Source organism: Perognathus longimembris, chromosome 18 (assembly GCF_023159225.1).
Source record: "Perognathus longimembris pacificus isolate PPM17 chromosome 18, ASM2315922v1, whole genome shotgun sequence".
NCBI classification, from domain to species: domain Eukaryota; kingdom Metazoa; phylum Chordata; class Mammalia; order Rodentia; family Heteromyidae; genus Perognathus; species Perognathus longimembris.
Genome location: NC_063178.1, coordinates 11,501,236 through 11,526,737, shown reverse-complemented (window position 1 = coordinate 11,526,737; position 25,502 = coordinate 11,501,236). Strand labels below are relative to the sequence as shown.

Genomic DNA, 25,502 nt, shown 5'->3' with positions numbered 1-25,502 from the left:
TTGCTGAAGCATGGTGGGGACGTGTGACCCCATCTGGCCCGGCTAGGTTTGCTTTGTTCATGTGGGGCTAGGAGCTTTGTCTGCTCATTTGTCAAGGAAGGAAACTATTATCCATCTACCATCTCTGATGAACTCGGAAGAAGAAAAAGGACAAATATCCCTTGAGAAAAAAACCCAGTTGAGTAGAGGCACTGAGTGACTGGCATGCTGCCCACCTGCACACGCCATGGAAAGAATTTCTTCCAAAGATAACCACAGATTTCAGTTTTCTTTTACATCCCTGTTATTTTTTTTTTTAGATTTCCCCAATGGAACCCTCCTGTTATATTTATTAATTAAGCATATTGTTTTATAATCATCTTGTAGCTATCCATTGACTCTTAATACCAAGCTAGGAGATTTGAAAACTCATTAGGTTGAGATAAGGATTCTGGGGGATGGAAGGATAAGATGAGGTGGGCCCACAAGATCTGGGGGATTAAGGCACACGACCCTCAGGAAGATGGCAGTGAGGCTGGGACATGAGTGTGCAGGAGGCACTGGAGCTGAGCAGGCAGACAGGACAGCGTATGTGGAGATCAGGCAGTGGGGAGCTTCCCAACAGCTGGGAAACCTTTATTATATCGAAAGCACAGGACCCTCTGGCTGTGTATGGCAGTAATTAGATTCTGATTGAGTTGTTCTGAAAGGATGCCTGGACACTGGTGTTGTGTGTGTGTGTGTGTGTGTGTGTGTGTGTGTGTGTGTGTGTGTGTTCCCCTGGTGATTCTAATGCGCAGCCAGCCAGACCAGAATGTCACTGCCATTGAATAAGATGAAAACGTGGCAAGAACTAAGGTTGGAGATGTGGGCAACGAGGCCAGACATGCAGGCCAGTGAGGCATGTGGAGGGGTGTGGGCTTTCTCCTAAGATTGTTGGTATTTTTCAGAGGTACATGATGTCATTCCATTTGCATTTGGGAAAGATCGCTCTAGCTTCAGTGTGGAGTAGATTGGTGGGGAGTGATGCTGAGGTTTTTTGGCAGTAACCCCATCAAGTGTTAATGGAAGTGGGTTGGTGGTAGAGAGAGGCAGAGGACTCTAAGGTAATTCAGAAGTTATCAGAAATTGGACTTACTGATTCATTTGCTACAGGAGGGCTCATTCCCCAAGATCTGTCTGTCTTACACAGCTGAGTTGCCATTTACTAAGGCTGGGGATAGGGATGGTTAGTAAAATACATTTTCAGATGTGATCTAAGATTGATGTTTAGATTTCCAGGTGAGCTTGTTCAATAAAAATACACGTTAGAATCACCTCTTTAATGCTTCAGTTTTTTTCTCCTAACCAGGGCACATGGAAATAGCTGAATGCTTTACTGGTTGCCTCCAACCTTACATCTTCATGAAATACTCCTTAATTCTTGAAACACTCTCCCGTATACAATGTCTAGAGCACTTGTCACATGTCACCATGGGGTTATTTATTCAGTGTAGACACTGTAAATAGATTCCCAGAAGGTGCGTCTGGGAGGGCAGGAAGCATGGCTCAGCTGGAAGAGTGCCGGCCTTAGCAAGTGTGAGAACCTGGGTTCAAAACCCTGAACTTCAAAAAAAAAAATTTTTTTTTATATTGGTGACAGTGAAAAACCTGACTTGGAAACAGCAGGTTTGCCCCAGTGAGGGCCCAGCCCCGCCTTCCCCTGTCCGGTGCCTTCTCAGGAAGATGGCTACTGCGAGGACCTAGATGGCTCACTGTGAGAGGGTCTGTGGGAAGCTACGCGTCTCCGTGGATAGTAAGAGCTTTAGAAGTAAGCATGGGAACAAAAGAGATTATGGTATCACATTTACATTTATTTTTAAAAGATAAATCATAAGAACAAGGAAAAGTACTATTCCCAATTCCTTTCCTAAAGCTTCTTATAGATATCTGTTCTCCTTTGGTGTCTTGGTGACCTTTGCTGGCACAGGGGAGGGGGGTTGAGGAGCAGTATGGTGGCCCATTGTCATTGTCGATTTCTCACTTCTTTTCTGGGTACTCTTCTGCTCCTTTGGGCCCTGGCCTCTGTGTGTGTATGTGTGTGTTTGTGTGTGTGTATGTGTGCGTGTGTGTGTGTGCTTTGAAGGCCTTCTCTTGGAGACAGGTCCCATCGCATTCTTTCAGTACCTGTCCTGGCTCCCTGTTCTTTTTCCATGGTTATAGAAAGGCCTCCTGCCCTGGCAGTAGTTGTCTCCTTCTAGTGAGCCTGCCCATTCTTGAGAGGCAAAGCTTCCATCAGAGTTGTGTATGCCTTTTTGTTCCATGTTAGGCTGTCAAATCTGGAAGGAAGAAACTGTCTTAGGTTTACTTTTTCCTTCCTTCTTTTCCTTTCCTTTCCTTTCTTTTCCCTCCCTCCACTTCCCTCCTTCCTTCCTTTCTTTTTCTATGTCACACAGGGTCTTACACTTAGCAGTAGTAGTATTTGTCAAGTGGATGAATGAACCTGATATTATATAAACAGGCTTGAGAGAAACTGAAATGTCCGGTAAATGTAGATGCATATATACAGTTGGCATTGGGCTAGACATTTCAGTTCATCAGAGCCCTCGAACACGTGACCACACATTTGCTGTCTTACTCTTAATCGTGGCATTCCACTCAGCCAGTTAAACTGTTCCCTAGACACTTTGCCTCTCTCCTTTCCAGTGGCATTCAGACTATGCTGTGTGGAGCCCTTGGAGTTCTTGAACATACTTCAAGCCCTGTTTCAGGAATCTGGGTTCTAGCATACCTCCGTCAGCAATGTGTGCCCTTCTTTATTTATTCAAGTTCCACTTAAGATTGCATTTGAAAAGGGGATTCTCGTGACAAACCGATATTTGGTTTCATAGATTGCTGCTCTTCAGGCCAGATTTTGCTGGGTTAGAATCCCTGTCTTGTGTCCTTTGCAAACATGGCTTTGGTCCCTTAGGTCTGCCAGTACAGACCTTGATAACATCCGTGTGTTAATGTGGGTCTGGAATGAGGTCCCCACCTCAGATCCTCTTATTGGTTGGCTGAGTACTTCAAATTCCTTTCCTCCTAACTCATTGGCTGAGATCTGTGGGGAAGAGAGCCCACGCTAGGCATGAAGGAAGGGCCTGTCTCCTCTCCCCTGCCCTTTCTTCATTGCTAGCGTTTGACCATCTGTAGCTTAAGTCTTTCCTACCACATGGCTCCATGCCCACATCTACTGATTTTTTAGAAAAAAATATAGACCACATAATAGAATACTGATCATTTTATTATTTCCCATGGAGAGGGTGAACTTTTTTTCTATTTGTTTTAATGTACCATTACCTGCAAAACACAGGAAGTTTTTATTTTCATTCAGAAATGAATACTTTTATTCTTTTTTTCCCCCCTCACCATTCTCTGGTTCTAGAACATTCATCATCCCCATCAGAAAGGCCTTGTCACCTGGGCTGTGCCTCTGATGCCACCATTATGAACTGGAAGGACCTGCTCCTGGGGGCACTTCCAATCTGAGCTTCTCCTTGTTGATACAGTGTCCTACTCACAATACACTGTAGTATATATGAAGATAATCAAGCCATTCATTCATTGTTTCCTCGTCAACCAACCCTTTCCTTTAATTCTTTCTTTGTTCTTTCCACTGTTTTTGTTGCCTTCTTTTCCTCATTCTCAAGTTGTGGCCTCTTTAAGATAGGACAAAACTAGTCTTGATAGTATAATCAAAATCTGACCAGTGGTGAGGGTAGTGGAAGGCCTGCACCTCACCGCTTGTGGTTGCATCAGTCTGTGCTGCTGTGGCGGGATCCCCAGCTTAGCACCTGTGGATGATGACTTCATAGGGCTCAGCGTGCGTGAGGAGTGATTCCCTGTGGGATCAGAGTTCAGGAGGGAGAGCTTGGAGTCACCTTCTGGCTTGGAAACAAAAGACATATCCCCTTTTTAATAGAAATACCTATTTTGAGCCATCCGCATACCAGATTAATGGGAGACCTAGTCCATCCCTGTGAGGTGTCCTTCAAAGCCCTGGGATTGCTGGCCACCCTCAGTGGTTTGCTTGATCTCAAGGGACCAGCCGCTTAAGGAAATGGCACTGTCTTCATGTGCTCCTTACCTGCGTTTCCAAGTGCTGGCTTATTACCTAAGTTTTCTCTATGAAAATGAGGCTCATGAGGCTGAGGAAGAGCTCGGTGGTAGAAAGTGAGAAGTATGTACTAAGGCTCCGAGTTCAGTCTTCAACACAACAGAACACGAACAAGGCTCCTCGTCTCCCCCACTGCTCTGCAGGCTTCCTTTCCTGTTACCTCTTCAGGCACCTGAGCTGGAAACCTTGGGCTTGGGTGTACCTCATCCTTCTCGAATCACGAAGCCTATTTGATTAAACCCCTTCATTGTCTTCCTCTTCTCTCTCCATTCCAATCCCAAGTCCTGCTCATGACTATCATTGCCAGGTAGCCATGAGCAAAAACCGCAAGAGTGGTTTGCCTAAGGGGTACATCTGATTATTTCCTATTCTTGTATTAAAAGAGATCATGAATTTATGTTCACTAGCATCATAACCCACTTTCTCCAGTGAGAAATTCTTCCTTAGCCTAGCCCCTAACTGGATGATGGCCTAACTGTAAGAGGTATCCTCAGGGAAGTGTCAGGCTTTAGCTCTAGTAAGAAAGCAGAAAGCATTATCTATGAAGGGCTGCATAGCCCACTACCTAGAGTTCCAGGACTCACGTGGAGTTCGGTAGGCTGGCGACATTGAGAACCATTTTTCAGAGCAGCAAAGCAATTACAGATGTTGAGAGATTTGGAGAAGCAGAAGGGGCAGGGTGTACCTTCTAGCTTGTGAAACTCTGAAAAACCTTATGTATAGATCCTTGCATGGTTGGGCTGAGCATAACTCCTTCCAGTGATCCCAAAGTGAGGGCAGAGGGGGTCACTAGCTTATGGCAGTGAAGGCCAGACTGTGTGAAGTATTGGGTGAGAAGTGAGAAGCCTGATGAAGAGGGTCAGTAGTGGAAAGATGCTTCCTCATGCCTGCATCGTGCTGTTAAGCAGCCAGGAAAGTGTATGTTTGGATACTGACACAGTACATTGGCCATAGACTTCTTTCAGAATTCCTCTGGGAGCTCTTCCAGACATACCCTCCTCCGCAGATATTATGAAGATGGTACCAATTTTGCTGACTCTGTCTTACTTAAATCGTGCTTGGTCATTCTTATAGAGTCTGGAATATGATTTATGGTTTCTGTATTATAATTTTCACTGGTGTCTGAAGTAGAAATAGTTTTATTACAGATTAAAATAATTTCTCCTCTCAAGCATATGCTAACACTTAATAATATTATGAATTTGAAAATTGATTTTTCTGTATTCGCTAATGCTTAACATTAAGGACAGAATTATTATTATTGCCAGTCCTGGGGCTTGAACTCTGGGCCTGAGTGCTGTCCCTGAGCCTCTTTGTGCTCAAGGCTGGTGCTCTATCACTTGAGCCACTACAGCCCCACTTCAGCTTTTTGTGAGTAGTTTGTTGTACATACAAATTTTACCAACTTTCCTGCCTGGGCTGGCTTCAAACTGCAATCCTCAGATCTCCGGCTCCTGAGTAGCTAGGATTATAGGCGTGAGTCACTCACTGGTGCCCAGCTTTTACTATCATTTTTAAAAGTTGAAGGGGCTTGGCTGTTGCTAGTGACAGAGCATGTGCTTAGCCTGAATGTGTACCTGGATTTGATCCCAAGCACCAAAACAAACAAAACCCTGAAATGGTATCTCAAGGTACAGTCTATATTTTCCTTATAGAGAAATCTAGCTTATATGGTACAGTGAGACAACCTTAGCTAGGTGCTGATGGTTCATGCCTGTGATTCCAGCTACTTAGGAGGCTGAGATCTGGAAGATTGCAGTTTGAAGCCAGCATGGGCAGGAAGTCCACGAGAAACTATCTCCAATTAACCAGGAAAAACCTGGCTGGCAGTGTGGCTCAAGTAGGAGAACACTACCCCTGAGCAAGCAGGTTGAACAAGTGTGAAACCCTAAGTTCAAGCCCTAATACCTGCACACACGTGTGCACACACACATACACACTCCTGTATTACATATTTATTTGCAAGAGGTGTGTTTTTCCTAATAAACACTTTCTTTTGTCCTTTTCTTTTTCTTCATAGCTTGAATTTCATGTATTTAGTAGAGTGCCTACATGGATATATATACCTATCATGGCTTGAAACTTTTAATACCCGGCTTAGAGAAAAAATACTATTCTTTTAATCTCCACAATGACAGTATTTGTATAGCTAAAATGACACAGGCTAAGGATATAGCTCAGGGAGAGAGAGGGAGAGAGAGAGAGAGAGAGAGAGAGAGAGAGAGAGAGAGAGAGAGAGAGAGAGAGAGAGAGAGAGAGAGAGAGGACCTTACCTACCTTTCATGGCCCTGGGCTCAGTTTCCAGTAGAACAAAGGAAAAAAAAAGAAAATAACTGGGCTGGGGATAAGGCCTAGTGGCAGGAGTGCTTGCCTTTATACATGAAGCCCTGGGTTCAATTCCTCAGCACCACATATATAGAAAACACCAGAAGTGGTGCTGTGGCTCAAGTGGTAGAGTGCTAGCCTTGAGCAAAAAAGAAGCCAGGGACAGTGCTCAGGCCCTGAGTTCAAGGCCCAGGACTGGCAAAAAAAAAAAGAAGAAAGAAGAAAGAAAATAACAGTCTGTGTGAAACAGTTCCAACTGATAATGTCATTCTACATCATTATTTTTATATTTGTTATTATTGGTGGCAGTGGTGGTGACAGTAGTAGAAAATATATATATGTATAATTTACTAGTCTATTTTTGATTCTAGGGATTTAACTTGAGCTTTATGCTTGCTAGGCAAGAGCTCTACCACTTGGGCCACAATCCCAGCCTTTTTGCTTTTAGCTTGGTTTCTGAGGCTAGCCTGGGACCAAAATTCTCTTCCTTTGAGATTACAGGTATGCCACTATGCCCAGCCTATAGTCATCTTTAAATAATATTTATTAAGTACCTCCAGACCAGTATAAAATGCTTTCATTTTTTAAATATTCCCTGAAGGAAAAAAATTTTTTTTGTTTTTTGTGCTTTTTTTTGGCCAGTCCTGAGCCTTGGACTCAGGGCCTGAGCACTGTCCCTGGCTTCTTCCCGCTCAAGGCTAGCACTCCGCCACTTGAGCCACAGTGCCGCTTCTGGCCGTTTTCTGTATATGTGGTGCTGGGGAATCGAACCTAGGGCCTCGTGTATCCAAGGCAGGCACTCTTGCCACTAGGCTATATCCCCAGCCCGGAAAAAAATTTTAATAAATCAATGTTTAGAGGGGAAAAATTCTGGAAGCCGAGCACTGATGGCTTATGCCTGTAATCCTAGCTACTCAGGAGGCTGAGATCTGAGGTCATGGTTAGAAGCCAGCCCTAGCAGGAAAGTCCATGAGACTCTTATTTCCAGTTAACCACCAAAAAGCTGAAAATGAAGCTTTGGCTCAAGTACTGAAGAACTAGCTTTGAGCACAAAAACTCAGGAACAGTGCCTATGCCCCAAGTTCAAGCCCTAGGATGCTCTCTCTCTCTCTCTCTCTCTCTCTCTCTCTCACACACACACACACACACACACACACACACCGCACATCCACTGATTGCACAATGACATGGATAGACTTAATTCAGTTGAACTATGCACTTTTAAATTGTTAGGAGGGGCCAGGCATGGTAGCTTACAATCCTAGCTACTTGTGGGGGGGGGCTACTATCAGTAGGATCATGATTCAAGGCTATTCTGGACACAATGTTCATAAGACACCCCCCCCCCCTATTTCCACAGAAAAAGCCAGGTGTGGTTGTACATGCCTGTCATCCCAGCTCTAATGGGCAAGTGTGGCCCAGACCTAAACGCAAGACCCTCTCTCAAAAATAACAAAAACAGAAGAGATGGAGTGATGGCTTAAGCGGTAGAATTCCTGTGTAGCAAGCACAAAGCCCGGAGTTCAAAGCCCCAGTACCACCTTCCCCTACCCCCACAAAAAATGTGTGATGGTAAAAGGAAGTCAGTGTAGGTGGGTGGAGCGGGATATGTAAACAGCCGTTACCTTTGGCATGACCTTACGGGGTTGGTGACGTGGAGGAGGCGGCAGTGGTGTGTATGGCACAGATCCTGGGGGTGGACCGGGTTACAGGTAAGGGCAGCAGCTCCTCCCCGCTGGCCTCCTCCAGCCCGTTACCTGGTGGAGTAGGTATCCCTGCCCCATCACTGGACTGATGTGAGTTAGGGCTCTTAGAAAGGCAGAGCCCTCCTTGCATGCCACACAGACACCCAGTAGGTCTTTCTCCTGTTATTCTCCCTGAAAGTTCTGTCTGCACCCCCAGTGTGCCATCTTAGAGGACGGCTGCTCCTGAGGTGCTGTGTGGCACTGAAGCTAACAGACAAGTGAGCCAGAGTGTTACCAGCCTGGCCTTGAGCTCCGTCCCATGAGCGGAGGACTCCACGCCTCTAGTCCCTCCCTTTGTCTTCTGCCTCATTTGGCCTCCTTACCACACCCTCACTCAGGAAACACTTCCAGAGAGGAAAGAACTGAAAATTGGTCTCCAGTGACACATGAAGGAAAGCTCTGTGATCCTCGGAGAACATGGCCGGAAAAGATTAAAATACAGATATGCCAGCATCATGCGTGATATCTTCAGAACAGCTTTTCCCAACTTTAATTTTTGTGAATTAATGATGTTTACAGAATCGGCAGTTATTCCCATTTCCAAAGGATTGTTTTGTGTCGTTTGTTTCTAATCGGTTGATTTTTTTTCTTTTGGGGGGAAGGAGTTACTGTACTGCCCTGTTCTGTTGTTAATTTACAGTGCTAACTTTGACCCTGTTTCCATTAGGAGATGAAAGCATGGAAATTAAAAAACAAATTACAGGGATGAGAAGATTATTGAATGATAGCACCGGAAGGATATACCAGCGTGTTGGCAAAGAAGGAGAAAAATTAAAAGAAGAGCCTCAGGATTTGGATTTTGTGTGGCCTCCACGTTTGAACTCCTCCACCGAGCCCCCACAGGGCTTCCACCCCCCTCCCCGCGGCGCGTGGAATGAGCTGCCACCCCAAAGTGGGCAGTTCTCAGGACAGTATGGCACCCGTTCTAGGACCTTCCAGAGTCAGCCCCCTGTTGCTGTGAGCTCCAACGGTAGGATGCTCATCGGGTGTTTAGGGTGCATGTGTTGGGCATTGTCTTGTACTTTATTTTGTTCCCAAACACTGTTCTTCGAGATCTGTTTATGAAACCTCTTCCTTCATACCGACCTTCATTGAGTTATTTTTAAAAGACAGGGAAAGACATAAAGTTGAAGTGTGCCCAAAGCCCAGAACTGAAAAATCAGGAAAGATGGCAGGTCTATTTAGGCATAGAGAGTTTTCCAGTGGCAATGTCAGTCCTTTAAGAGAAGTTAAAGTTGTCAACTGCCAGTACAAATGTTACTGTCATAAAAAACTCAACATTGGGACAGCAAAAGACTCTTCAGCCCTGCAGGAAGCTTCTGGTGGGATGTGTGTATTTGCATGTCCCGCTGTCCAGTCCTCCTCTGCTCCATCATTTGAAGACTTCTCAGAGGAAGAGCTCACCACCTGCATCTCATAGTATCCCTCTTTTAACCCTTCGTTCCATGCTGGGTCAAAAGATTATGTTTTAGAACTTCCTTAGCACTGAGAAATATTCCTTTAAAGAAAACGTTCCTTGAAGTCTTTGTGTGTTACGGAGGGGGAGGCGGGAATGACCTTTTTTTTTTTTCTCAAAATTTAAAAGAAATTTTTATGCTTTTGTTAGTCATATTAATTTTCCAGCTGATATGTTAGATGTTATTTATTTTATAACTTACATACAGATGTACCCGCCTATAGTTTTCACAGACCGATAGGAAAAAAGAAGATTTTTTTCAGCTTCCTTGAAAAGTTAAGGATGTGCTTCTTTTTATTTTCATTTTAAATCATTCAAGAAAAAGAGAACCAGTGATGTATTGTTATTGTTGTTGTTGTTTAAACACAATTCAGTGTAACTGGTTCGGGGACCAGAAAAGCCATCCTGAGACTCTAATGAGACAGTGAGGGGCCCACTATGGGCAGTGACTTTTCTTCCTCTCAGTATTACCAAGGCCAATATCAAGTTCACATGCTGGCATGCTTCCAGGTTACAGGGAGATGGCTCTTTAAAGGCTTCTCCATTAAAAAAAAAAAGTCTGTTCTCTTTAAAATTAGAAAATGATTTATAACGAGCTGAGGGGTTGGTTTTGTCCTCTAAAAACCATAAAGAGAGTACTTAGAAATAACGCCTAGGAATAGTGTCTAAAGCTCCGTAATTCTGCTGACGTGGAAAGACAGAAGTAAAACGCCTTTATGCCTTTCAGTTGGTGGGAAGAGAACTTTGGGGTAACAGGTGTTCTCAATTCCAGGACACAGCGAAGATGGTGGAGAAGTGTTCCTGTTCATAAAAGCCACAAGCTGAGCTCTCCATAGAAGTTTGAAAATAGACCTTTTTGTGATTATTTCCTCCACACTGTCAATAAAAAATGCGTTCTGTTCAGTTGACCTTTGAACAACACAGGTTTGAGCTGTACAGATTCATAGTGGAGGATTTCTTTTGTGATTTGTGAAAATCTGAGCAAACTTGCAGATGAATCTCACAGCCTAGAAATAGTGAAAAAAAGTTTTAAAGTTAAGTATGTTGTGAATGAACAAAATATATGTACTTAATAGTCTATTTTGTCATTCACTATAGAATATATATAAATGATTTATTAAAATTTCAAGTTGGGCTGGAACTGGTGGCTCCCACCAGTAGCCTGTAATCCTAGCTACTCAGGAGACTGAGATCTGAGGATCAAGATTCGAAACCAGCCCAGGCAGAATAGTCCATAAGACTTTATCTCTAATAAACTACTCAGAAAAAAAAAAGTGGAAGTGGCACTGTGGCTCAGGTGGTAGAGTGCTAGCCTTGAGCTAAAGCATCTCAGGAATAGCTGGCAATGTGGCTTAGTGGTAGAGTGTTTGCCTAGCATGCATGAAGCCCTGGGTTTGATTCCTCAGTACCACACAGACAGAAAAAGCTGGAAGTGGCACTGAGACTAAAGTGGTCAAGGATTAGCCTTGAACAAAAGAAGCGCAGGTACAGTGCCTAGGCCCTGAGTTCAAGCCCCAGGACTGGCACAAAAAAATTTAAGTAAAAAAAATTTAAAAAATGAAATGGATCTGGATGCACATGGTTCCCACCTATAATCATAGCTACTTGGGAAGCTTGAGTAGGGAGGATCACAGTTCCAGGCCAGCCAGCAGACAAGTCCAGAAGCCTCCATCTCCCCAAAGGGAAGTGAGGTGGCACATATCTGGGATCCAGTGATGATACCTCAAGTAGGTGGACCATTGCTCAGGTACGTGCCTGCCCAGGAAACAAGATCCTATTTCAGAAATGTCCAGCGAAGAACAGGCCTGAAGGCATGGCTCAGGAGTAGAGGACTAGCGTAGCGAAGGTGAAGTCAAGTTCAAGCCCCCATACCACCCAAAATTACAGTTCATCAAAACCAACCACACACTTGTAGACTATTATGTATCCCATTTACAGTTGGGAAAAAGATAAACCAAAAAACAGTATTAATCATAACTACATAAAATTGAGGGAGTAATAGTGAAGGAATAGTTTTTCAGCCTTTTTCTGTTGCCACTGCAGGAGTCAAAAGTTAAACGTGACTTTTCAGCTGCAGAGGGGATTAGTAAGGGGGACTGGACCCCCAACTCCTCATTGCTCAAGGATGTAACTGACTACCTCAGTATTGCCTTGTATAATTTGCAATTATAAAGTTATAATCTTCCTTTACTCCCCTTTTGAAAGTAAACAACTGTGCAACTTCAAACATTATCTTGGCCAGGCACTGTTGACTCATAGCTGAAATCCTATCTACTCAGGGGGCTGAGATCTCAGGATCAGTGGTTTGAAGCCAGCCCAAGCAGGAAAGTCCATGAGACTCTCAGCTCCAGTTAACCACCAAAAAGCAGGAAGTAGAGCTGTCGCTAAGGTGGTAGAGTGCTAGCCTTGAGCAAAAATCAGTTCAGGGATAGCACCCAGGCCCTTGAGTTCAAACCCCAGGACCAACACAGAAACAAAACAAAAGAAACATTATATATAAGTATTGTATCATTTTGCTGTGGTGAACTTCTCTGGGATAATCATAAATAATGAGTATTATAGGATTTAAATTACAATCCCATGTATATAATAAAATGTACTGTTGGAACAAAATCTTTAAACATACCTGGCCCACCTATCCAAAAACTTAAGTAGTAGCTGTCCCTTAAACTTAACACTTAGAGAAGACAGGGCTGTTAGAAGAGTGCTTTTCCAAATGTGCTATTTTATTCCAAGAACTTACATGAAGGGATACAGAGTAGAATAGTTGAATTAAGGGAAGTACATTAAACTTAAACAGGTGAAAAGGAGACAATTGTGAGGAAAAGTATGAAGTATGGCTAGAGGATGGGGAAGGAGAAAAGCAGCCCACCAATGTACTCGGATCTATCCAGTGAAGTCCTCTCCTAGCTGCTTCCTGCTTTTCCCCCCATCAATGGACAGGATTCTGGAAGTTTCCAGATGTTCACAGCTCTTCATTTTTGAAATAACATGCTTAATATTAAAATTCTCTAGAATACTGAGACTCAATTCTCAATGTGGATTCTGATAACATACATACACAGCCACCGGTTATTCAGTAAGGCTGTTGTGAGTGCTTTTTTTAAAAATTAATTTTTTGTGCAAACTAATATGGGTGTGATGATTATATTTTTAGAATACTGTTATGGAGATGGGCCGGTCTTAAAGTAGGCAGCCTGCTGTGGCCAGACATTTCGTATGTGTGTTTGTGTGTTCACACACATCCTACCACCTGTGACACAGCATGTACCTTAGTGCTGCATAATCCTGGGTAATTAGGTAAAATCAGACCCCAAAATTTAGGTTGTGACAATTATCAGGTACATTTTCTTTAGGCACAGCCTGATAATAATTGCGCGTGTTTCAAACTCCTGTGTAGGTGCCATCTCTTTTTTTTTCTTCCCTTTTATTACTTGTGTGGGGGTTGGGAGCGTGTCATTCTCTTCTCTCTCATGCTTAGGAGACCTTCCAGTGGTGAACTCGTCAGTGGAATCAAACTGCTGTACTTGTAACTGCCAGTCAACATTACAAGCCATTCTCCAAGAACTCAAGACCATGAGGAAATTGATGCAAATCCAAGCAGGTACAAAGATCTGACATCTTCACTTGGGGTGTGCCTTGTGCTTTGGTTTTTCCCACCTTGCTGTCTTATTGTGCCTTTTCAAATATCCACTTTCTCTGAATTTTCTGCAGTCCCCCCCCCTTTTTTTTTAAAATCACACATTCTACGTTGTCCCAATGCCACTCACAGGTACACGTTCTCACTATGTCACACGATCTCTCTGGTACTTCACGCATGTCAGTTAATTAAATTTTGGGATATCTGACTTAGAAGGGCCTTTGAGGAATGCCAGCTTCACTGATGAAGACATTGGAAGATGTGAGCAGGTGCAGTGCTGAGCCTCAGGCTCAGCATTGGGTTGAGGTGAAGGGGGATTGGTCACCCAGTTTCTCCTCTCCTAACAGGATGACTTCCCTCCCACCCCATCTTCACACACCCACCACGCTGTCACTGAGGATTGAACTCAGCGTCTTTTGCCTTTGCTTAGGTTTTTTTTTTTGCTCAAGGCTGGTGCACTACCACTTTTTTTGGTCAGTCATGGGGCTTGAACTCTGAGCCTGGACACTGTGCCTAAGCTCTTCAGCTCAAGGCTAGCACTCTTACCACTTGAGCCACAATGCCACTTCCAGTTTTCTGATGGTTAATTGGAGATAAGAGTCTCACAGACTTTCCCACCCAGGCTGGCTTTGAACCACGATCCTCAGATCTCAGTCTCCCTGAGTAGCTAGGATTACAGGCATGGGCCACCGGCACCCGGCTACCACTTTTAATAACAACTCCACTTCCATTTTTTCTTTTTTGCTCATTAATTGGACATAACGAGTCTCTAGGATTTGTCTCCCTGAGCTGGCTTGGACTCGCGATCCTCAGATCTCAGCCTCCTGAGGAGGAGTAGCTAGGATTACGGGTGTGAGTCACCAGTGCCCGCAGCACTGCAGCATAACTTCCGAGCCTTCAGATTCTTGTTTGGAAATTGAGTATTTATATCTAATTCACAAGGCTTGCTTTTCAAGTCAGAAGGAGATAGCCAATGTAAGTTCATTTTGCAGGTATAAGCTATCTCATTCGTGTTGTTTTAAATCATTTTCAATAAAATGATGTGCTATACGAAGGAGTCAGGTGATGAGTACATCATTAATGGTGTTTTAAAGACCAGGTAGCATTTGACTTTCAGAAGTCTGAAAGTCAAAGTGTTCATCTAGTTATTCATCTTCTTTGGTATCACAGGTACAAGGAGCAATAGATCATTATGTGAAAACTCCTCTCTACATATGGGGACAGTGATGCTTAATGACAGTTACAGTAAAGCAGAAAAATAGAAAAATGGCCATTTATGACTGGCCTTTTACCCTCAGAAATTGTTCTGGGTGCCACTTAGGGAGTTCTAGTAAAATCTTATTATTTAGTGATGGGATTTTGATTTTTTTAAAAAAAGTTTTATTATGATAGGAGTGACTTTGATCAAGATGCATTGTATTCATAAATTGACATGTTGAAATGAAATCCCTCTGTATAACTACTTAAAGATAATTAAAAAATAATTTTAAAAAGAGAGCTTAATTCTTAGACCTATCAGCCATCCAAAATCACATTCAAGTGAGTTAAAGGCTTTCTGGAATGCTGCATCTTTTAAAATAAATACTAAATTGGATCTTATCCTAAGGCAAAAATAAGCATTTTGCTCAGGTCAGTAAGCATCATCGACTTACCTCGTTCTACCACAATAATTCGTGTTCCTGTTCACCTGACAGAGGTTGCCATCTCCTAAACAAGTGCCTTAGAAAGAAAGGTTGCTTGATTCTGTATGGATGCCTCCCTCCGTGGGAGAATTTGCTAGCACTTAAGAAAATATGCATATGAAACTGTAATGATTTATTTCATTACTTAAGCTCCTTACTACTGAAATGGCAGACTACAAATTGCAGCCATGTAAATCCTTTTAGAATCTATTAAGTAAATGCCACTTTGTCACCATGTTTTCTCTTGTGAACCTTTTGCAGATTAGAGATGTAAATGATTCCAGAGCTGTGGATAGTATAAAGGATAAACTGAATAAATTATTCTCCTTTAATTTTCTTAAACTTAAAAAATGTGTTACACGGGCAGATTTACTTAAGGTTTATTGCCTTTAAGACCTAGATTTAAACTATATTTTGGAGGTTTCACCTTTAAAGAAAGACGAAGGAATAAGATCAAACAGTAAGATCTGGATATAAGATATAGTCTCGGTCTGGATTTGCAAAAGAAGCAAAACTCAAATAGTCCCTGTGTGCTTTAAACCAAAAACACTTTTATTTACCACTTGAAAGAGTGAGGTTTAGCAGAACTGCAGCGAGGTGGTCTTGAACATTGCTTTGGGGTCCATTGGACTCTGGGAACTGGACATAGACTTTACTTGAACTAGAACACAGGACTCAGAGAGACGCCCTCAACTGCATCTGAGCAGAGATGCACTGTGGAGAACTTTAGAACAATCCTGACACCCCCACGCCTGGACACTCCAGTTCATTTAGTCTGGGGTGGGCTAAAACTTTGACGTGTTCTTCAAAGCTCCAGAGTAAGGAAAGAGACTAATTACGATTGCCTGAGTGATTAAACAACTTGTAAATTAGTTTCCAGTCTGGAAATGAAATTGTCAGGATCAAAGTATAAACAATGTTTATTCTCATACTGATAGGAAATAGAGAGGTTGACCTATGTTCATGCGTTTAAAAACTATCACTGTAACACTTGGCTTAGGTTTGTAGGTTCCTTTCTTGTTTACGAAAAAAAATAGACATTTGAGGTGGTATAGATCTAATCTGTGGTCATTTTTAGGGAACCGTATCCATGCATGAGATCAAACACAAATTCATGCTGTGTTTCCCTGTGCAATGTATTAGAATAGCTCCAAATGCTTATCCAACATTACTTCCTGGAGTACACTAGTAAAAAGCTAAGCTTGCCATCTTGGATTCTTTAAGGGTATCTTCAGTTATAGTGCCTAGTCCTGGTACTGTTCTTTGCATCTTCAGAACTCAAACTGCTTCTAGATTTTACGTTTGTTTGACTTAGAGAACTATATTGTTCTTACTTCTCAGCTAGAAAACTGAAGTCTTACACAAGTAGCCTGTTCTAATACCATATGAGCTGGCGCCCTGGAGATAGCTGATTAGATAGTAACTGATGAAGGAGGAGTTGCTGGGTCAGATTCCATAACTCACAGGTTTCCCACACACATAAACACACTTCCCTGTCCTAGAAAGAAACTTTCCAAGCTATATCTGTTGATCGCCTTACCCAGACATCATCATTCCATCTTTATCAATTTTGGCATCTGTAGATTGTTAGCAACTGATCATTTCACCTCTCAAATGATAGTGAGACTATCCCTGAAATGGGCATTCTAGAAAGCATGGACACCTACATCAATTTACGTTCTACAGTTCTCTTGCATTCAACTGTCACATGATTGAGGAGCCCTGCTCAGAGCTATTCTCCTGTCTCTCAATCCCCGCCCTCTGTTGGAGCCACAGTAGCGGGTCTTCTGTTAGGTCTTCTGGGCTTATCCTATGGGGAGTTCTTGGCTGTTAGGACTTTCAAGTGCCCTGAGCTGCGTTTGATAACCTTGGGGTCCTGAGTGAGATTTACCCTGGGCTACTTCATTCTTTTTTTCCCTCAATTTTGCTTTTTTATTATTATAACTTTACTACCTTTTAAATATTTGTACAGAAAGGTTCCATTTTCAGTTATGACTATGATCTATGTCATCCTTTTCATCATTCTTCCTTACCTCTCCCAACCCATCCCCTCATTTTCACATATGTACATTGAATATTATGACTGCATTTGCCCACCCTTCCTTCTTTGTCTAAACCTCAACCTCTCCCCTTGACCTCAAAGTCTCCTACTCTCCCAACATATACACCTCAAGTACCAGCTTCCTGGTATTCATTTTGTTAGGCTGAAAGTTAGCTGTTCAAAGGAGTTACATCATTGGAATTCTCCCCTGCATATATTTTTCGAATACATGTGCACATGTATGTTTTCATTTATATTTAATAAATTGGGCCTAGCATCCACATATGAGAGAAAACTTGCATCCCTTGTCTCTCTGGGCGTGACTTCACTAAACATAGTTTTTCCCAGGTCCATCCATTTCCCTGAAAATAATATAATATTTTTCTTGATGGAGGAGTAAAATTCCATTGGGTATCTATTATCACAATTCTTGATCCATTGTCCATTGAAGGACATCTGGGCTGTTTTCCGTAACTCAGCTGTGGTAAATAGTGCAGCAGTGAACATGGTTGTACAAGCGGCTTTACCATATCCTGACTTACCATATGGGTAAGAGTGTTATGGCTGGACTCATTGGGGAGGTCTATGTTTAGTTTATCTGAGGAACCTCCAAACTTCCATAATGGTTGGGTGCTTCATTCTTGACAAAGCTTAACTACTGTGTCAATTCGTAAATCACAGAGATGGACCAGGGTAAGTTTTCCTCGGACACAAGTGCCTGTACCATATTTGTGTTTATTGTCCACAGTTGGAACTCAAAACAGACAACAACCCCCAATTTCCCTTATATGCTCCCAGCGAACTGCTGTCTCACGCAAGAGAACTAAAAAGAGAAAATTGGCCCCAAAGCCCATGGAAGCTGTTACTGAGAAACAGAAGGCCAGTGTGTTAGAAATTGAGAAGAAACCAGCAACTGGGGCCTCAGAGCCACAGCCGGGACTCCCAACCTCCCAGCCCACCTCCACTGAAGAGAGCCACGTTCTGGGATTTGGCATTGTTCTCGAATCGCCTTCCTCAGATGTAAGTTGATGTTTTTTCTGGCTGCTGACAGTAACTGATATAACCTTCAGGAATTTAACCCTGTTACTTCTGGCTCGACAACTTAAGAGACTTTATGTGAGAAAGAGGAAAGACTAGTCATCATTGCCTTGCCTAGAACTTTCATTTTGGAAAACTTCATGCCTTATTTATTCAAACATATTCCCATCCTGTATCTCTGGAAGTAGCTGGGTAATGGCATAAATAATTTGCTTACTAATTTCTTTAACATGTTTAATTTCGGAGTGGTGGTTTTCAATTTCCTCAATATAGAAAACTAAAAGAATATAATTAAATCCTTTGTGGATGGGCATAAGTGAGCAGAAGCATACAGATAAGGTCATACCTTCCTAGAAACATAAACTAATAATAAAAAAGGAGCAGTAGTGCTAATTCTGTTTTATAGATGCAAGCTACACTGCTAATTAGGTGGCAGTGCCATGCCATTGACTCCGTGTAATGATAGGTTAACGCTCTGCAAAGGTTTGCTATTTTAATATCATAGCCAGAATGTTGCTGCAGTCTGCGATGTTGGATTCCATCTGAGATATTTATCTGACTTGCTGTTTTATAGTCATAGGACCATAAGCGAATTTCTATCATGAGGTGCTATATTTGCAGTTACATACTCTGTTTGCAATATCTTTATCTGAGTACATTTACATCGTTGTGAACCCCAACTTGTTGGAGTTCTTAAAATAAATATAACTGAGTGATCCGTTATTATCAGATCACATGGGATGTGAATCTTGATGAGAACTCCCACAGGCTGATATAGGGTAGGACTTTGGCTCTACCAGTTAAACTTGAAGTAAGAAACAAATTGCTGTGTGTGTGTGTATGTGTGTGTGTGTGTGTGTGTGTGTGTGTGTGTGTGTTTAAGTATTCTCTTTGGAGTTGTAGGAAGACATATAATAAGAGGAGGCAAGAAAAATAACCATCTTGTGACTTTTTTAGACTAGTCATTTGAACTTTTATCCAATCCTTGGTGTTTCGGGTGCATTTTTCGTTTGACTTTTTTTTTAATCTACAACTGTTACGATGTTCTGAAAAGAAAATAACTTAAAGCCAATGCAGTGACTTAAGCCTTTTAATACTAGCTACTTGCAAGATGGAGATAGAGGATCACAGTTCAAGGTCAGTCCAGAACATAAAAGTTTGTGAGACTTCATCTCAACCAATGGCTAAATGTGTTGGTATGTCCCTGGTGTTCCTAGCTACAGGGGAAACACAATGTCTGGGAGCAGCAACACACCCCTGCCCACCTAGTGATACAAGGAAGTACGAGTAGGAGGATCACAGCCTGGGCCAGACCAGGCATGAAGGGAGACTCTACCTTAAAAAGAGGCTGAAAGCATGGCTCAACTGTTAGAATGCCTTGCCTGGCAAGCAAAAAAGCCAAGTTTAATCCCCAGTAGTTCCCAAAAGAAGTGTGTGTATGTGTGTTTGTGTATATATATATGTGTGTGTGTGTATGCATACATGTAGGTATATATACACACATGTATATATGTATATGTATGTATATATGTGTGTGTGTGTATATATATATATATATATATAATTAAGATGATAAATTCTATCCTGGAATGGTTTGTTCATTTGACGGAATTGTATTATTGCTGCAGTTAAGGCCTGATTCCAGTCCCAGGGAGATCATGTATTTAGAAACAAAGAAAATGATTACACAAAGTACATTTAATCTTAATCAGTTGTCGTCACACTTTCCTATTTTTCTGCAGATTTTATTTGCATTCTTCTCTGCTACGCATTACCATATTAGGAGTCATCATTTGAGTTTTGTAACACATTTTCTACATGGGTTTGTCTAATGCCAACATCTCAACTTGGTCCATCTTATTCTGAAGCTCCAAATGTACTTTAGAGATAAGTTGTAAAAAGGTCAGATTAATGCCGCATGTACATTTGTGAAGTAGAGTTAAATAAAATTTTTATTATCTTTACTAATGTCAGTATTACAAGTTTATTTATATGTTAAATAACAATAACTTCTCTTAGTCACAACTGATTTTGCTAACAAGAGCTAGGAAATTTGGTTACGCACATTCAGAGTTGTCCATGAAATCATGGGTGCCGATTGTCTTTGAAGAATAACATACTTCAAAAGAAAAGCAAAAAAACAAACCCTATATGGATTTTATCTTTACATTATTCCGCAGCTACATGATTATCCCTTCAACAGAAACTGAGTCTGCATGAAGAGAACGTGCTAAGTCCCCAGGGCTGAAGGGGTGGGGGATGGGGGTGACTCCCACAGGTAAAAGGCTGCCAAGGCGTCCAAACTCAGGTACCTTTCTAGTTCCTGATCATTTCTTAACCATGAGTCTTTGAAAACTCGAGGAGAAGCCCAGAGGAAATAATGCCTATCATTTTACAGCAATTACTCTATGAAACGGGGGACAAAATAGGAGCAGAAGGGAATGGTGTATGAGAAGGTGGGCTCTGAGAAGTTCAGTGTTGGAAGGATCGTGTTCAAAGCCATAGGATTGGGCAGGTGGACCACTGGCCTTGGGAAGAATAGGATGAGGCCTGATGTAGGATGAAAGCCCTGAAAGCCCTGATATGTCTGGCAGGCTGAGGCTGTCAGACTGTGGACACTGGGGAGCCATTGCAGGGTTGAAGCCAAGGGATGATCTTGCCGGTGACTGAGAGTAGTTGCAGTGCATAATGGCTAGCTGGGGAGAAGATGCACCCGTCAAGGGGAACAGCAGAAAGATGTCTGAGTCAGTCACGCAAGAGGCTGCATGTATCCCTGAGAGCAGGTGGAGTGAGGGCCAGTCATGGGGACTAGAGAAGGGACAGTCTGGGAAGCAAAGCCCCGATTTCTGTCCTGCAAAACTAGGTTGACTGCAAGCTGGCATTTAACTGTCAAAAGGAGAGCAGGAGCGGAACCTGGCTTTTCACTCTTGGTGGGAAGGAAAAGGGAGTTTTGTATCCTCAAAATGTCCCTTCAGCTCTTAGATCACAGGGGGTAGGTTAGTGTTCAGAACACAGAAATGCAGCCATTGAACCTATGCTTTAGTGCCTTTTCTTTCCTTTTTTTAAACTTTTTTTTTTTTTTTTGCCAGTCCTAGGCCTTGGACTCAGAGCTTGAGCACTGTCCCTGGCTTCTTTTTGCTCAAGGCTAGCACTCTGCCACTTGAGCCACAGCGCCAGTTCTGGCCTTTTCTGTATATGTGGTACTGAGGAATTGAACCCAGGGCTTCATGTATAGGAGAGGCAAGCACTCTTGCCACGAGACTATATTCCTAGCCTGCCTTTTCTTTGAAAATTGCCATTACCAGCATCTGAACCCATTACCATATGCTTGTTAGCTGTCAGTCTGTACCTAAGCCACACCCCCAGCTTGGATATTTGGTGGTTTATTTATTCATTTATTTTTATGGAGGTGGAGCCTGAGGACTTTTCTGCCCAGGCTGGCTTCCAACCTCAATCCTCTGGAGCTCAGCTTCCTGAAAAGTTAGGATTATAGGTGTGAGCCATCAGTGCCAGGCTGCTTTATTGTAGTTTTTACCTTTAAAAAATTTACTCCCTTTTTTTTTTCAGAAACTTGCAATGTATTGTTCATCTTGTTACACTGTGACAAACACAAATGTGTGTGTATCCCATCTTCAGACTCCTAAGGATGGTCCCTGCTCCAACACAGAAGAGCAAGTAAGCTCTGGAGAGAAGCCACAGGAATGTCAGTCCCTCCGTTTGGGGAGCTCTAAATGATATACAGCATATTGGAGATTTCTGTTGCAGTGCCTGGCACCTAGAAGGTGCTCAGTATATATTAATTTGCTTAATCTGCAAATGACAAAATAATCTGCAAATAAACTTACGAAGAACTGAGTCTAGTTCTAGCCTTCGGGTAGGACTCCCCCTCCCCCCAATCCTAACTACCAGTTACTTATTCTTTTCTGGCTCCTCCTTTCTGTTCTCAACCACCATCTTTAAGGCTCTAATCTGACATAGAACGTTCTATACTACCTTGTAATAACTTAGGTGATTTCCTATTCTTCTACTCCAGCTTAAGAGTGGAGACTATATATGAATAGTAATAAAATTCTAAATATGTCCTAACATTTTAAATGTATTGTCCCATCATAAGAAGTGATCCCGTTTAATCCTTACTCTGAGCTCTCTCCCTCTCAGTGCCTCTTATAGGAAGGCCTCAAGTTCACATGGCCAGAAGAGGTGGGGATGTCACTGTGGGAAAGACTGGATGCCCATTCTAGCACTTGTCTGGGATGGACACTCAGTAACTGCTTCTAGGGTGATGACTGGATGAAAGAGAACTGAGTGGAAAGGCTGTGGCTGTTCATGCTGTCTCCCTGGAAGTTTCTTCAGGAGAAGGGAGTGCTAAGGAGACGGGCTGTGTGCTTGGGCTGCTGATTAGGCCTAAAGCTGTGCGACCCTGAGCAAGGGACCTGCCACTCCTGTTCAGCTTTCGCCTTATACGATGGGGCAATACCAAGGCTTTCCTCGGGGAGTTGGTCTATTGGAAGACATAAATGAAACTGTATAAATCAATTAGAATAGTGCCTGGCATGTTTTAAGCAGTCGGTAAGAAGTGTTGATTCTTTTTATCATTGGCGATACAATCTAAGTACCTTTATAGGAACAAGTGTACACATTAGGAAAATGTACCTGTATGTATGAACCAACAGATGCATGTAAACAAATAATGCTTTGGGGAAGGAGGTAGCCAGAAGTGTTTTGCTTTGAGGGCATGACTATATGACCCTTTTGAAATTAACACATAGAAAAAATTCAAACCTAAATTACACAGAAGCTAAGGTAGAAACCCCCAAGCAAATTTCAGACTTAAATATAGTATTTAACTCTTTTTTTTTTTCATGTGTTTCACAACCAAGTGCTCTGTGTCCCAGTAGATGAAATGATCTCTTTGGATCTACTAAGGCCAATCAAACAAGGGAGTTTCTATTTATACATTAGCTCATTGAAACAGAAGGAATGTTTAGGTGAGATATGAGATTCTAGCATAGACTGCTTAAGTTCAAAGCCTTGCTCCATTACACGTTCCTTCGGTGGCTTTAACCAAGTTGTTTAATCTCTCTGACCCTTGGTTTATCTATCTGCAAACCAGGGATAATAAATGTTAGCCATTTCATAGGGTGACTGTTAAATTAGAAAGTCCGTATATGGTGTTATCCAGGGACCTCCATAAATGTTCATTATATCAATATTTTATAGGGCATACTGAGAAAATTAAACTAGTTTATGCCCCTCAAGGAGAAGTTGTTGGGGGAGCTTTACAAACAATAATTGCAGTATTGTGGGCATCATCTCTTGTACAGAAAGCCAGAAAGTATTTCTGGGAACCAGGAAAATCAGAACCTCACTACCTGGAGATCAAGGACAGACTGTGTCAGTGAAGTTAGGAAAGAAGACTCTAGACTGCAGTGTTAAAATCTTACTTGCTGTCCATTTGGCTCAACTATCTCTAACATAAATCAAGCCTGAGCCTTCAGAGTCATTCATTTAATGCTTCACAAGAAAAAAAGCCAAACACGTGTCTAAGAGACTATACTCTCTCATTGTGCAAGGGCATGAAGCAGCTTCAAGGGACCAAATTGTCTTTTCTAAAATTACACTATTCTACTGAAATTTTATCAAAATAAGCAGTAGAGAATTGAATCTTTCATGGTTTTTTGTAAGTTTTAGCTTATCCAACATTAAATGTATGCTAGCATATGAATTATTACACTTAATTTTTCATAGAACTCAGAAGGGCACTTTTCACTTGAAATAGAGCAGCCCCCCCACCGACAGTATTGATCTTGATGGAGCATATTCAGCAGGCTCCTGCTCCAACTCTGGGATTCTCAGCTCTGCCACATCTGCAGGCCACATCTGTCCTAGGCTGCTTAGCATTAACTGCTGGGCCACCATCAGAGGCCGGCCTATTGGTCTCAGCCTCACATCTTCATTGGCCAAGTTCTTTTCATAGCATTTAATAAATGGTAAAAAGTCTGCCTGAAACAGACCTGATTTATAGGAAACAATGTTAGTTTTTTTTTTCCAGGCAAAAGGAGATCACATTTCTGAGCAAAATCAGCTATAGGTTTTCGTGCATTAAAAAAACTCTTTTTTATAAGCTGAAGCTCATTGTCTTAGAAATGTACCTAATAAGCTGCGAATTGAATAGTAAGTATAGGTAAGGGATCATGATGGGACTAAATTCACAACCTTTAAGCATTCTTACCACTTCTGTTTTACAAGTTTTCAGGGCACAATCAGTTATCCAGAGTCAGCAGAACCTACCTCTCCCTCCTCACCCCCCAGTTATCTTGGTGCTGAGCTAGTCTGAGATTGCACTAGCCATTCTCATCCCCAGAGCCCACTCACTATCTGTATGCTTCAGTTCTGTGATCCTGAAAGTATCTTAGTTTTTTTTCTTTAGTTTGTAATTTGATCTGCTCACAGAGATTTGTTGGTTGCTTCCTCCAAACTAGACATTAATCCCAAACACTTCTAAGTAAAGGGAGACTAAGAGTGAGAAACAAATCAAAACAAAACAAAGAAACAAAATAGTTACTGTGGCAGACCTGGATCTAGAGACATACTCAAGAGCCATCAGGACTGTATAGTTTTTCCTCTAGAACTTCACCATGGTATAAGGTAATAACACTGGAGGAGGAAAATTCAGCACTTATAGATACATTGTTGTACATGAAGTCTCCAAGACAGGCCTGCAGATGCAGCCCCATAGTGGGATTTCAGTGTGTGATTTAAAGGTTATATCCTTTTGGTTGTAATCAGAATCCATAAATTAATGCTCTAGCTAGCTGTCTTGGTTTAAATATCAAATAGCAAGTCTAGTTTTTAAATGATACACATCTGGAACATAACTATCATTAGTAAACTGAGAGGTCTCACCCAAATGATGACCAATAAACAAAAAGAAAAAAAATGTAGTTATCCAGCTACAGAAAGAGTTTTGATCTGCTCTTAAATAGTTGTGGGTCCTTATAAGGTAGTAATGAACTATATATATATATATAAAATAGAAGAAGGCACAAGGTTTTATAGTGAAAACAAGATTAACATGATGTTTTCTATAACCCCCTCCCCCCTCTTTTTCTCTCTCTCTCTTTCTCTCTCTCTCTCTCTCGCGCGCGCGTGCTTGCTTGCTTGCTTGCTTACTTTTTTCTTTTTTGTTGGTTGTGGGGCTTGAACTCTGGGCCTGGGCACTGTTCATGAGCTTGTCATTCATGTCTAGTGCTTTACCACTTTGAGCCACAGCACCACTTCTGATTTTCTGGTGGTTAATTGGAGATAAGAGTCTGGTGGCCTTTCTTGCCCCAGCTGGCTTTGAACCTTGATCCTCAGCTCTCAGCCTCCTGAGTAGCTTGGGTTACAGGCATGAGTCCCTGGTGCCCAGCACCCCTCTTTTTGTTTAAGGGACGGATGCTATGTGACACCTGGTAAGCA

General features: G+C 42.1%; 1 protein-coding gene across 5 annotated transcripts in view; it reads left to right on the top strand.

The window, feature by feature from the left end:
• The window catches only part of Bend7 (BEN domain containing 7), a 75,205-nt gene that overhangs the window by 12,841 nt on the left and 36,862 nt on the right, over positions 1-25,502 (top strand). For all 5 annotated transcript variants that reach the window (XM_048367385.1, XM_048367384.1, XM_048367386.1 and 2 more), the window contains 3 exons: positions 8,852-9,154; positions 13,122-13,244; positions 17,752-18,023. In XM_048367385.1, the coding sequence (XP_048223342.1) occupies positions 8,852-9,154; positions 13,122-13,244; positions 17,752-18,023 (698 nt within the window). The remainder of the gene's footprint in view (positions 1-8,851; positions 9,155-13,121; positions 13,245-17,751; positions 18,024-25,502) is intronic.